Below are 15,511 nucleotides of genomic sequence, written 5' to 3'. Positions count from 1 at the left end.
GGAAGAGGAGGAGGAAGAGGAGGGTATGAGGGAGGAGGTTGCTTCTATCTGCCATCTGTCCAGGGCGGATGTGATTGGACGAAATTCTAATAGCTAATTTCAGATTTGATCTCTCTCTCTCTCTCTCTCTCTCTCTCTCTCTCTCTCTCTCTAATTAGATAGATAAGATGTATGAAATTACTTTTCTGCCATCAAATTCCAGAGAAACTATCATCTCCTAATGGTATACAGTAACAGCAACTTAGCTTCCAGTTCTGTCAGATTTGATTTAGTTTAGAGGTGTGTGTGTGTGTGTGTGTGTGTGTGTGTGTGTGTGTGTGTGTGTGTGTGTGTGTGTAGACAGACAGGGAGAAGATTCAACATGCCAAGGACTCAACGTTCCTTCCACCCAAACAAACACCCAAATCTCCTTTAGCCAGATAGAGGATAGAGCCCCATTGGGGGGGGGGTAGATTAGCCCTATGTTTGGGTGGGGGCTTTGGAACAGGAGAGGTTTAGGAACGGTTGTGTGTTTATGGCTGTGGGTTGAAAAGGATCAGTGTCGTACCACTCATTGTTCTCTGTGTGAGTCACTCCCAGTCCTACTGTACCCTCCTGCTGTGGACGGCCAGCACTTCTGAACAACGTCTAATCTGGATGGGGTTTAGACGTACAGGGATTGGTGTATGAGCTAGTTTGGGGGTCGTTTGGGGGTCGTTTGCAGAAACTTTGGGGTGATTTTTTAAAAAACATTTTAGGAACTATACCGTTTGTTTTCTCGCTTAATATTGAGTTATACCCCGACTGATACAGTCATTTATATTCAGTTATACCCAGACTGATACAGTCATTTATATTGAGTTATACCCCGACTGATACAGTCATTTATACCCCGACTGATACAGTCCACACAGAACAGTTATTGGATGTTGAGGGAAGGTGTGTGAGAGAGAGAGAGAGAGAATGACTACAGGAGCCCAGCCTTCCAATCAAAGAGACCAACTGGTACCATGTTTACACTGTGATGCATTGTACAACAAGACGTCGTAGTCAGAACACAATCAGAATGATTGAGAGCTGTTTGACACAGGGAAGACGTTTATATGACTCGGTGTGGTCTGTGGTCTGTGGTCATGTATTAGTGTGTCTGCCTCCCCTGCATGAGAGAAGACCGTGAGGAGGGGAGAGAGCCTCCCGAGGGATCTCCCTGGGTTACCTCATCTGTTTACAGATTTATAGTACCCCCTGCTGGTTAAAGCCAGCAGCATATTACACAGGCTAGCTGGTTACAGGCTGGTTAAAGCTAGCAGCATATTACACAGGCTAGCTGGTTACAGGCTGGTTAAAGCTAGCAGCATATTACACAGGCTAGCTGGTTACAGGCTGGTTAAAGCCAGCAGCATATTACACAGGCTAGCTGGTTACAGGCTGGTTAAAGCAAGCAGCATATTACACAGGCTAGCTGGTTACAGGCTGGTTAAAGCTAGCAGCATATTACACAGGCTAGCTGGTTACAGGCTGGTTAAAGCCAGCAGCATATTACACAGGCTAGCTGGTTACAGGCTGGTTAAAGCCAGCAGCATATTACACAGGCTAGCTGGTTACAGGCTGGTTAAAGCTAGCAGCATATTACACAGGCTAGCTGGTTACAGGCTGGTTAAAGCCAGCAGCATATTACACAGGCTAGCTGGTTACAGGCTGGTTAAAGCCAGCAGCATATTACACAGGCTAGCTGGTTACAGGCTGGTTAAAGCCAGCAGCATATTACACAGGCTAGCTGGTTACAGGCTGGTTAAAGCTAGCAGCATATTACACAGACACAGGCTAGCTGGTTACAGGCTGGTTAAAGCTAGCAGCATATTACACAGGCTAGCTGGTTAAAGCTAGCAGCATATTACACAGACAGGCTAGCTGGTTACAGGCTGGTTAAAGCTAGCAGCATATTACACAGGCTAGCTGGTTAAAGCTAGCAGCATATTACACAGAGACAGGCTAGCTGGTTACAGGCTGGTTAAAGCCAGCAGCATATTACACAGGCTAGCTGGTTACAGGCTGGTTAAAGCTAGCAGCATATTACACAGACACAGGCTAGCTGGTTACAGGCTGGTTAAAGCTAGCAGCATATTACACAGGCTAGCTGGTTAAAGCTAGCAGCATATTAGACACAGGCTAGCTGGTTGCAGGCTGGTTAAAGCTAGCAGCATATTACACAGGCTAGCTGGTTACAGGCTGGTTAAAGCTAGCAGCATATTACACAGGCTAGCTGGTTAAAGCCAGCAGCATATTACACAGGCTAGCTGGTTAAAGCCAGCAGTATATTACACAGGCTAGCTGGTTACAGGCTGGTTAAAGCTAGCAGCATATTACACAGGCTAGCTGGTTAAAGCTAGCAGTATATTACACAGGCTAGCTGGTTACAGGCTGGTTAAAGCCAGCAGCATATTACACAGGCTAGCTGGTTACAGGCTGGTTAAAGCCAGCAGCATATTACACAGGCTAGCTGGTTACAGGCTGGTTAAAGCTAGTAGCATATTACACAGACACAGGCTAGCTGGTTACAGGCTGGTTAAAGCCAGCAGCATATTACACAGGCTAGCTGGTTACAGGCTGGTTACAGGCTGGTTAAAGCTAGCAGCATATTACACAGGCTGGCTGGTTAAAGCCAGCAGCATATTACACAGGCTAGCTGGTTACAGGCTGGTTAAAGCTAGCAGCATATTACACAGGCTAGCTGGTTACAGGCTGGTTAAAGCCAGCAGCATATTACACAGGCTAGCTGGTTACAGGCTGGTTAAAGCTAGCAGCATATTACACATTGAGAACATTGAGGTTAAAGGAAGATACTGAGTTCATTGTAGTGAGTCTGTTTTATCTCATTCCCCTTACTGTAGGAAGAAGACAAGTTGAGTACTGACAGATTCTCTGTCTCGCTGTCTCTCTCTCTTTCTCTGTCTCTCTTTCTCTCTCTCTCTCTTTCTCACTCTCTCTCCCTCCCTCTGTCTCACTCTCTCTTTCTGTCTCACTCACTCTCTCTTTCTCTCACTCACTCACTCTCTCTGTCTCACTCTCTCTTTCTGTCTCACTCACTCTCTCTCTCTGTCTCACTCTCTCTCTCTGTCTCACTCACTCTCTCTGTCTCACTCACTCTCTCTGTCTCACTCACTCTTTCTGTCTCACTCACTCTTTCTGTCTCACTCACTCTCTCTGTCTCACTCACTCTCTCTGTCTCACTCACTCTCTCCCTCTGTCTCACTCACTCTCTCCCTCTGTCTCACTCACTCTCTCCCTCTGTCTCACTCACTCTCTCCCTCTGTCTCACTCACTCTCTCTGTCTCACTCTCTCTCTCTCTGCCTCTCTCTCTCTCTCTCTCTCTCACTCACCCCCTGTGGGGAAAAATGTATTCACTGCGATCTTCCTTCAAGTCTGAGGGAAGAATCATTCGTTTGCCTTGTAGCTCGACCTTTAAAAAGAAAATCTAGTTTACCCTACGACTAAGGCCTGAAACATGCTGCTGTTTTGGTCTTGTTGTTATTAAGAAGAGTCATCGAGGGGTTGGTGTAGTTAAGTGTTTTATATATATATATATAACGGTTGATCTCTATTTTATTAACGCCTCCACCTTAGCTTAGTGGCTGTTTTCTTTTAATATGAGCTCTAATCTCATTATTAATAAACTCTGGTTTTCGTAGAACCTTTAAGAACAGCCATAGTTACTACGGGGGGGTCAGTTTGATGCAGGGCCTAAGTACAGTTATAATACATGAGTGCAGAATCATGTACCGGACGGTTCATAGGGCAGAATCAGGTACGTACCGGACGGTTCATAGGGCAGAATCAGGTACGTACCGGACGGTTCATAGGGCAGAATCAGGTACGTACCGGACGGTTCATAGGGCAGAATCAGGTACGTACCGGACGGTTCATAGGGCAGAATCAGGTACCGGACGGTTCATAGGGCAGAATCAGGTACCGGACGGTTCATAGGGCAGAATCAGGTACCGGACGGTTCATAGGGCAGAATCAGGTACCGGACGGTTCATAGGGCAGAATCAGGTACCGGACGGTTCATAGGGCAGAATCAGGTACCGGACGGTTCATAGGGCAGAATCAGGTACGTACCGGACGGTTCATAGGGCAGAATCAGGTACCGGACGGTTCATAGGGCAGAATCAGGTACCGGACGGTTCATAGGGCAGAATCAGGTACCGGACGGTTCATAGGGCAGAATCAGGTACGCGGACGGTTCATAGGGCAGAATCAGGTACCGGACGGTTCATAGGGCAGAATCAGGTACGACCGGACGGTTCATAGGGCAGAATCAGGTACCGGACGGTTCATATTTGTCTTGAAAAATAACACCATCCTCAATGTAGTGTCACCAGTGGAGCTGTGCTGGTGTGACTGTGCTGGTGTGACTGTGCTGGTGTGACTGTCTGATTGTGCTGGGTTGATGTTGTGCTGGTGGGACATCGCTCTGTGTTAACTGCTGGAGATGTTGTTCCTGCTGGTTTTGAAGTGTCTGTCGAAGCATCTTTTAATAGGCTTGAGAATCACACACAAGCCTCTCAGATGGAACTGGTAACCTCAGGGTGCCAGTGCTCTGTGGGAGTGGAGGGGGGAGGGGGCAGGGAGGTGGTAACAGCAACCTAAATATATCCCCAGGGACTCGGAGGGAGTTTGACTGGAAGCTAGCCAGACTGCTTAGCTACAGCCTGCTGTGAAGGAGGAGGAGGAGGTAGATAACACACAGAGAGAGAGGAGGAGGTAGATAACACACAGAGAGAGAGGAGGAGGTAGATAACACACAGAGAGAGAGGAGGAGGTAGATAACACACAGAGAGAGAGGAGGAGGTAGATAACACACAGAGAGAGAGGAGGAGGTAGATAACACACAGAGAGAGAGGAGGAGGTAGATAACACACAGAGAGAGAGGAGGAGGTAGATAACACACAGAGAGAGAGGAGGAGGTAGATAACACACAGAGAGAGAGGAGGAGGTAGATAACACACAGAGAGAGAGGAGGAGGTAGATAACACACAGAGAGAGAGGAGGAGGTAGATAACACACAGAGAGAGAGAGGAGGAGGTAGATAACACACAGAGAGAGAGGAGGAGGTAGATAACACACAGAGAGAGAGGAGGAGGTAGATAACACACAGAGAGAGAGGAGGAGGGAGATAACACACAGAGAGAGAGGAGGAGGAGGAGGTAGATGACACACAGAGAGAGAGGAGGAGGAGGAGGTAGATAACACACAGAGAAGAGGAGGAGGAGGAGGTAGATGACACACAGAGAGGAGGAGGAGGAGGAGGTAGATGACACACAGAGAGGAGGAGGAGGAGGTAGATGACACACAGAGAGGAGGAGGAGGAGGTAGATGACACACAGAGAAAAGGAGGAGGTAGATAACACACAGAGAAAAGGAGGAGGTAGATAACACACAGAGAAAAGGAGGAGGTAGATAACACACAGAGAGAGGAGGAGGAGGTAGATGACACACAGAGAGAGGAGGAGGAGGTAGATGACACACAGAGAGAGGAGGAGGAGGTAGATGACACACAGAGAGAGGAGGAGGAGGTAGATGACACACAGAGAGAGGAGGAGGAGGTAGATAACACACAGAGAGAGGAGGAGGAGGTAGATGACACACAGAGAGAGGAGGAGGAGGTAGATGACACACAGAGAGAGGAGGAGGAGGTAGATAACACACAGAGAGAGGAGGAGGAGGTAGATAACACACAGAGAGAGGAGGAGGAGGTAGATAACACACAGAGAGGGGGAGGAGGTAGATAACACACAGAGAGAGGAGGAGGAGGTAGATAACACACAGAGAGAGGAGGAGGAGGTAGATAACACACAGAGAGAGGAGGAGGAGGAGGAGGTAGATAACACACACACAGAGAGAGGAGGAGGAGGAGGAGGAGGAGGTAGATAACACACACACACAGAGAGAGGAGGAGGAGGTAGATAACACAGAGAGAGAGGAGGAGGAGGAGGAGGTAGATAACACACAGAGAGAGGAGGAGGAGGAGGTAGATAACACACAGAGAGAGGAGGAGGAGGTAGATAACACACACAGAGAGGAGGAGGAGGTAGATAACACACAGAGAGAGGAGGAGGAGGAGGAGGTAGATAAGCACAGAGAGAGAGGAGGAGGAGGAGGAGGTAGATAACACACAGAGAGAGAGGAGGAGGAGGAGGAGGTAGATAAACACACACAGAGAGAGGAGGAGGAGGAGGTAGATAAACACACACAGAGAGAGGAGGAGGAGGTAGATAACACACAGAGAGAGGAGGAGGAGGAGGAGGTAGATAACGCACACAGAGAGAGGAGGAGGAGGAGGAGGTAGATAACGCACAGAGAGAGAGAGGAGGAGGAGGTAGATAACGCACAGAGAGAGAGAGGAGGAGGAGGAGGAGGTAGATAACACACACACAGAGAGAGGAGGAGGAGGAGGAGGTAGATAACACACACACAGAGAGAGGAGGAGGAGGTAGATAACACACAGAGAGAGGAGGAGGAGGAGGAGGTAGATAACGCACAGAGAGAGAGGAGGAGGAGGAGGAGGTAGATAACGCACAGAGAGAGAGAGAGGAGGAGGAGGTAGATAACACACGCACAGAGAGAGAGAGAGGAGGAGGAGGTAGATAACACACACACAGAGAGAGGAGGAGGAGGAGGAGGTAGATAACACACAGAGAGAGGAGGAGGAGGAGGAGGTAGATAACACACAGAGAGGAGGAGGAGGTAGATAACACACACAGAGAGAGGAGGAGGAGGAGGAGGTAGATAACACACAGAGAGAGAGAGGAGGAGGAGGTAGATAACACACAGAGAGGAGGAGGTAGATAACACACAGAGAGAGGAGGTGGAGGTAGATAACACACAGAGAGGAGGAGGTAGATAACACACAGAGAGAGGAGGAGGAGGAGGAGGAGGAGGAGGTAGATAACACACACAGAGAGAGAGGAGGAGGAGGAGGAGGAGGTAGATAACGCACAGAGAGAGAGAGAGGAGGAGGAGGAGGTAGATAACACACACAGAGAGAGGAGGAGGAGGAGGTAGATAACACACACAGAGAGAGAGGAGGTAGATAACACACAGAGAGGAGGAGGTAGATAACACACAGAGAGAGGAGGTGGAGGTAGATAACACACAGAGAGGAGGAGGTAGATAACACACAGAGAGAGGAGGAGGAGGAGGAGGAGGAGTACACAAGAGGAGGAGGAGGAGGAGGTAGATAACGCACAGAGAGAGAGAGAGGAGGAGGAGGAGGAGGTAGATAACGCACAGAGAGAGAAGGAGAGAGGGGAGGAGGGGGAGGAGGAGGAGGAGGTAGATAACACACACACAGAGAGAGGAGGAGGAGGAGGAGGTAGATAACACACAGAGAGAGAGGAGGTAGATAACACACAGAGAGGAGGAGGAGGTAGATAACACACACAGAGAGAGGAGGAGGAGGAGGAGGTAGATAACACACAGAGAGAGAGGAGGAGGAGGAGGAGGTAGATAACACACAGAGAGGGGGAGGTAGATAACACACAGAGAGAGGAGGTAGATAACACACAGAGAGAGGAGGTGGAGGTAGATAACACACAGAGAGGAGGAGGAGGAGGTAGATAAAACACAGAGAGAGGAGGAGGAGGAGGAGGAGGTAGATAACACACAGAGAGAGAGGAGGAGGAGGAGGAGGTAGATAATGCACAGAGAGAGAGAGAGGAGGAGGAGGAGGAGGAGGAGGTAGATAACGCACAGAGAGAGAGGAGGAGGAGGAGGTAGATAACACACAGAGAGGAGGAGGAGGAGGTAGATAACACACAGAGAGGAGGAGGAGGAGGTAGATAACACACAGAGAGGAGGAGGTAGATAACACACACAGAGAGAGGAGGAGGTAGATAACACACAGAGGAGGAGGAGGTACATAACACACAGAGAGGAGGAGGTACATAACACACACAGAGAGAGGAGGAGGAGGTAGATAACACACACACAGAGAGAGGAGGAGGAGGAGGTCGATAACACACAGAGAGAGAGGAGGAGGTAGATAACACACAGAGAGGAGGAGGAGGTACATAACACACAGAGAGGAGGAGGAGGAGGAGGAGGTACATTACACACACAGAGAGAGGAGGAGGAGGAGGTAGATAACACACAGAGAGAGGAGGAGGAGGAGGTAGATAACACACAGAGAGAGGAGGAGGAGGAGGTAGATAACACACAGAGAGAGGAGTAGGAGGAGGTAGATAACACACAGAGAGGAGGAGGAGGAGGTAGATAACACACAGAGAGAGAGGAGGAGGTAGATAACACACAGAGAGGAGGAGGAGGAGGTAGATAACACACAGAGAGGAGGAGGAGGAGGTAGATAACACACAGAGAGAGAGGAGGAGGTAGATAACACACACAGAGAGAGGAGGAGGAGGTAGATAACACACAGAGAGAGGAGGTGGAGGAGGTAGATAACACACAGAGAGAGGAGGAGGAGGTGGAGGAGGTAGATAACACACACAGAGAGAGAGAGGAGGAGGAAGAGGTAGATAACACACAGAGAGAGGAGGAGGAGGAGGAGGAGGTAGATAACACACAGAGAGAGAGAGGGGGAGGAGGTAGATGACACACAGAGAGGAGGAGGAGGAGGAGGAGGTAGATAACACAGAGAGAGAGGAGGAGATGTCAGAACAGCAGAAGAGAGATGACAGAGGGGGATGGATGTCAGAACAGCAGGGAGGAAGTCAGTGACAGGCTGTCTACATAATCTTTCCCCTCTGCTCTTTGGTCAATTAACCACAGTCTGTTCATCCCTGTTAGCTGCGCTGTACTGTTGTTCGCTGAAGAACACATAGTCAGTGTCAATGAAGGGAATCGTTCACAAACATCGGCCCATTCTAAGATCCGATGATAGTGTCGGTAATGTGTTTTCAGACCTTCCCTTGGTCGTATTCTCACGGGGCAGAAATCTCAGAGATCAATCGGTCAACTCTGATTTACCACCCCAAGATATTCCTGAACACAACTTCTATTTGCGCCCCCTACTGGATGGAAACTGTAAGTGTAATGGCTGAGCTCAATGCAATGGCCCTTATAAATGTAGATCCTTCAAACACCCCCAAACAGGGAAACAGATCCCAATCAAAGGTGTTATCATGTGCAACTCCAAGGCAGTTATTTATCTTAGAACTTGTCCTTGTGGTAAAAATGATGTGGGTAAAACAAAGGGTGAATTAAAAGTATGAATCTCAGAGCATCGTAGCGCCATTAGGTGGTAATACTCGACTTACCCAGTTGGGGCCCACTTTTTGGAAGCAAACCACTCGATTTCGTCTCTACGTTATATCAGCATCGAACACGTCACCCTCCCTAGGAGAGGAGAACCTCGTCTCTACGTTATATCAGCATCGAACACGTCACCCTCCCTAGGAGAGGAGAACCTCGTCTCTACGTTATATCGGCATCGAACACCTCACCCTCCCTAGGAGAGGGGGTGACCTTGATAATTGATTGTTAAAACGAGAGGCTGCCTGGATCTTTAACTTAAAGACCCTCGCTCCCTTCGGTCTCAACATAGACTTTGATCTGAAGCCATTCTTGTGATTATTGTGTTTTTGCTATTGTAATTGTTTGTAAGCTTGTGTCGTCTAAAATGAATCTATGATCGTATGCTATCCATTATTTTTATTTTTTTGTATGCTGTTCTTTGTATGCCATTTTAATATTTGAGAATTAACCAATGATATTAGGCTACACTTGGCTATGATTACAGACACCCTGTGTGTCTTCTGACACTATACAAATGAGTCATCTGTCAGTGTTTGTGACGGTACCCTGATGAAGACAGCTTGTCTGTCGAAACGTTGGATATGAACATTTTTGCATCTGAGCTCCTAGAGTGTGCTGCTCTCCTTTTATTTTCAAGTCATCAGTGTCAAAACTCCCTTTTTAACCACAAATCACGTTTTTATTTTTCAAGTAAGATCAACTAGAGACAACCAGATCTCATGGTCTGACTTCGGTATTCAACGCTTGTCCGTAAACGTCAAGTTTTGACAGGTAGTCCTTTGCTGCAGTTGAATGACCGAACCATACTAGTGGCTTCATGCGGGGAATGTTATTCATATTTTTCATAATTGATAAACGTTTTTATTAAATTTTTTAACACACAGAAAATCCGGTGTTTCTTTGTCAAACGGTTTAGTTATATTTCAGTCTTCTGTGATGTATATTAAGTGTAATATTCAGATGCAAACTCAAAATATAATACATTTCTACTGTATATCTGACGTGGTACAGGTGTAGACTCTTGTTTCAAAGTAGATTTTGTTTAAGACTGTCAAGAAACACTCTTGACTGTGATTTACCCCACTGCAGTAATATAAGTATAGGCATTCATTCCAAAAGGTTTATGGTAAATAAAAATAAATTAAGTGCCAGCCTAGCACTGGGATTGAACCTGCGATCCTCGGAGCTGGAGTTCGCTCCTTTACGCCCGTCCGCAGTTCCCTAGCAAGCCGCAAGACTATGCTAAGAGTGATCACCGTTGCCCCTTGTGGCCGGTATTGAAGTCACCCCCCCCCCCCCCGACGTCCTGGGGACCTGGACGAACGTCGAATACTGCGTTAGATCTGGTGTGACCTCGCTGTATTGGGCATACATTCCTAGTTATATGCTAGTGTACCAGACATGAGTCTGGCTCATGATCTCGTGATGAGGTTGCCCTGGGGGAATTTCCTCATGATCTCGTGATGAGGTTGCCCTGGGGGAATATCACCGCGGTTTAATGGATGACGTTGTTTTTCTCCCGTGGGGGACCCGGGTTCAGAGCCCAACCCTGACATTAGTGTGCACTGTGGACAATGGAACATGAAGTCAGCCACAGCCTCCCTGTATTGTTCTCTCCAGTAGTGTTGAACTCTGACCCCTGTTCAATAACTGCTCTGTGTGTGTCTCACCAGAAACGAGCCAGAGGCCAGCTGCTGTTTGCCAAGGTGTGTGACCATCTGAACCTGCTGGAGACGGACTACTTTGGCATCACGTACCGAGACGTGGAGAACCAGAAGGTAGAGGAAGAGACTCGTCAAAGATGTCTGTCTGTTTTGTCTGCCTGTCTGTTCTCTGTCTGTTGTCTGCCTGTCTGTTGTCTGCCTGTCTGTTGTCTGCCTGTCTGCCTGTCTGTCTGTTGTCTCTCTGTCTGTTCTCTGTCTGCCTGTCTGTTCTCTGTTCTCTGTCTGTCTGCCTGTCTGTTCTCTGTCTGTCTGCCTGTCTGTCTGTCTGTTGTCTCCCTGTCTGTCTCTCTGTCTGTCTGTCTGTCTGCCTGTCTGTCTGTCTGTCTGTCTGTCTGTCTGCCTGTCTGTCTGTCTGCCTGTCTGTCTGTCTGTTGTCTCCCTGTCTGTTGCCTGCCTGTCTGTTCTCTGTCTGTTGTCTGCCTGTCTGTTCTCTGCCTGTCTGTTCTCTGTCTGCCTGTCTGTCTGGTATCATGTACCGTGACGTGGAGAACCAGAAGGTAGAGGAAGAGTATTATAACCAGGGCCCTTTTTATGTATTAAGCATTACAAAGGAGGAGTGTTGATCTAGTATAAATGTTGGGTTCCCGCGTGGAGCATCGGTCTAAGGCACTGCATCTCAGTGCTAGAGGCGTATCCACGGGCTGCATCACAAACGACCGTGATTTGGGAGTCCCATAAGGCGGCGCACAAATGGCCCAGCGTCATCCGGGTTTGTCCGGTGTAGGCCGTCATTGTAAATAAGAATTTATTCTTAACTGACTTGCCAAGTTAAATAAAGGTTAAATCATTTTTATTTTTAATTTTTTTATTATAAATACTGAAACTTGGTGGAGGACATTGTCCTAGATAAACACACCTAGTCTGAGATGTTTGTGGATACCGGCCCTGGTGTTGACAGACTGATAACAGAATCCTTCTCAGGGCAGTGGTAATGGGTCAGGCTCTGTTAATAACTGGATACATGGTCATTCATTGATTTTATTAATATATCGTTACTAATTTGCCTCTCTCTCTCTCCAGAACTGGCTGGACCCTAACAAGGAACTGAAGAAGCAGATAAGGAGTGAGTTGCAGTGTGTTTATAGGGCACTACACCACACTATACTACACTATACTACACCACACTATACTACACCACACTACACTATACTACACTATGCTACACTACACTATACTACACTATACTACACTATGCTACACTATACTACGCCCTACTGCACTACACAACACTATACTACACCACACTACACTATACTACACCACACTACACTACGCCCTACTGCACTACACTATGCTACACTCTACTACACTACACCCTACTACACTATGCTACACTATACTACACCACACTATACTACACTACACTGTACTGCACTACGCCCTACTGCACTACACTATACTACACTATGCTACACTAAGCCCTACTATACTACACTATACTACACTATGCTACACTACCCTACACCACACTACACAATACTACACTATGATACACTATACTACACTATGCTACACTATACTACACTATGCTACACTACCCTACACCACACTAAACAATACTACACTATGCTACACTATGCTACACTACGCCCTACTGCACTACACTCTACTGCACTATACTACACTATGCTACACTATACTACACTATGCTACACTACGCCCTACTGCACTACACTCTACTGCACTATACTACACTATGCTACACTATACTACACTATGCTACACTATGCTACACTACGCCCTACTACACTATACTATACTACACCGCACTACACTCTACTACACAATGCTACACTATGCTATACTATGCTACACTACGCCCTACTACACTATGCTATACTACACCACACTACACTATACTACACTCTACTACACTACACCCTACTACACTATACTACGCCCTACTGCACTACACCCTGCTACGCTATACTACGCCCTACTGCACTACACCACACTACACTATACTGCACTACACTACACTCTACTGCACTACACTATGCTACACTATGCTACATGACACTACACTCTACTGCACTACACTCTACTGCACTACACTCTACTGCACTACACTATGCTACACTATGCTACATGACACTACACTCTACTGCACTACACCATGCTACACTATACTGCATGACACTACACTCTACTGCACTACACTATGCTGCACGACACTATGCTACACTACACTATACTACACCACACTCTACAACACTATGCTACACTACACTATACTACACCACACTCTACTACACTATGCTACACTACACTATACTGCATGACACTACACTCTACCGTACTACACTCTACTGCACTACATGGTGCTGCACTACACAGCAATATACTGCACTATTCTACACGGCACCGCACTACACTCTACTGCACTACATGGTGCTGCACTACACAGCAATATACTGCACTGTGATATACTACACTCTACTGCACTACACTATACTGCACTATACTACACAATACTACACGGCACCGCACTACACGATAATACACTATACAACAACATTCTGCACTGCGATATACTACACCACACTATACTACACAATGCCACACTATACTGCACTATGCTACACTATACTACACTATACTACACCACACTACACTATACTACACTACGCCCTACTGCACTACACTATGCTACACTCTACTACACTACACCCTACTACACTATGCTACACTATACTACACTATACTACACCACACTATACTACACTGTACTGCACTACGCCCTACTATACTACACTATACTACACTATGCTACACTACCCTACACCACACTACACAATACTACACTATGCTACACTATACTACACTATGCTACACTATACGACACTATGCTACACTATGCCCTACTGCACTACACTCTACTGCACTATACTACACTATGCTACACTATACTACACTATGCTACACTATGCTACACTACGCCCTACTACACTATGCTACACTATACTATACTACACCACGCTACACTCTACTACACTATGCTACACTATGCTATACTATGCTACACTACGCCCTACTACACTATGCTATACTACACTACACTATACTACACTCTACTACACTACACCCTACTACACTATACTACGCCCTACTGCACTACACCCTGCTACGCTATACTACGCCCTACTGCACTACACCACACTACACTATACTGCACTACACTACACTCTACTGCACTACACTCTACTGCACTACACTATGCTACACTATGCTACATGACACTACACTCTACTGCACTACACTCTACTGCACTACACTCTACTGCACTACACTATGCTACACTATGCTACATGACACTACACTCTACTGCACTACACTATGCTACACTATACTGCATGACACTACACTCTACTGCACTACACTATGCTACACTACACTATACTACACCACACTCTACAACACTATGCTACACTACACTATACTACACCACACTCTACTACACTATGCTACACTACACTATACTACACCACACTCTACTACACCATGCTACACTACACTATGCCCTACTACACTATACTATACTATACTACACTATACTGCATGACACTACACTCTACCGTACTACACTCTACTGCACTACATGGTGCTGCACTACACAGCAATATACTGCACTGTGATGTACTACACTCTACTGCACTACACTATACTGCACTATACTACACAATACTACACGGCACCGCACTACACGATAATACACTATACAACAACATTCTGCACTGCGATATACTACACCACACTATACTACACAATGCCACACTATACTGCACTATGCTACACTATACTACACTATACTTCACTATACTGCACTATGATACACTATACTGTACCACGCTACACTATACTGCACTATACTACACTATGCTACGCTATACTATACTATACTGCAGTACACTATACTGCACAACACTACACGGTACTGCACTATACGACAATATACTGCACTGTGCTAGACTCTACTAGACTCTACTATAGACTCTACTATACTATACAGCACTACACTCTAAGGGACTACACTCTACTACACTACACTATACTTTACTATACTACACTATACTGCACTACACTCTACTATACTACACTATACTGCACTACACTCTGCTGCACTACAATATACTGCACTACACTCTACTCTACACCACTACATTCTACTATACTACACTATACACCACTACACTCTACTATACTACAATATACTGCACTGTGCTAGACTCTACTATACACCACTCTACTGCACTACACTCTACTGCACTACACTACTGCACTACACTCTACTATACTACACTATACTGCACTACACTCTACTATACTACACTCTACTGCACTACACTACTGCACTACACTCTAATATACTACACTCTACTGCACTACACTCTACTGCACTACACTCTACTATACTACACTATACTGCACTACACTCTACTATACTACACTCTACTGCACTACACTCTACTACGCACTGCACTTTACTGCACCCTACCCAAAAGTCTATACCACACTATACTATACTGCACAA

At 46.6% G+C, this 15,511-nt stretch overlaps 1 protein-coding gene across 16 annotated transcripts in view; it reads left to right on the top strand.

Moving 5' to 3' along the window:
* The window catches only part of LOC106596732 (band 4.1-like protein 3), a 99,747-nt gene that overhangs the window by 26,565 nt on the left and 57,671 nt on the right, over positions 1-15,511 (top strand). For all 16 annotated transcript variants that reach the window (XM_045714436.1, XM_045714430.1, XM_045714434.1 and 13 more), the window contains exons 4-5: positions 10,930-11,034; positions 12,001-12,043. In XM_045714436.1, the coding sequence (XP_045570392.1) occupies positions 10,930-11,034; positions 12,001-12,043 (148 nt within the window). The remainder of the gene's footprint in view (positions 1-10,929; positions 11,035-12,000; positions 12,044-15,511) is intronic.

Source organism: Salmo salar, chromosome ssa03 (genome assembly GCF_905237065.1).
Source record: "Salmo salar chromosome ssa03, Ssal_v3.1, whole genome shotgun sequence".
Taxonomy (NCBI): Eukaryota; Metazoa; Chordata; class Actinopteri; order Salmoniformes; family Salmonidae; genus Salmo; species Salmo salar.
Note: the sequence above shows the minus strand (reverse complement) of the source record. Positions and strands in the feature narration are given on the sequence as shown.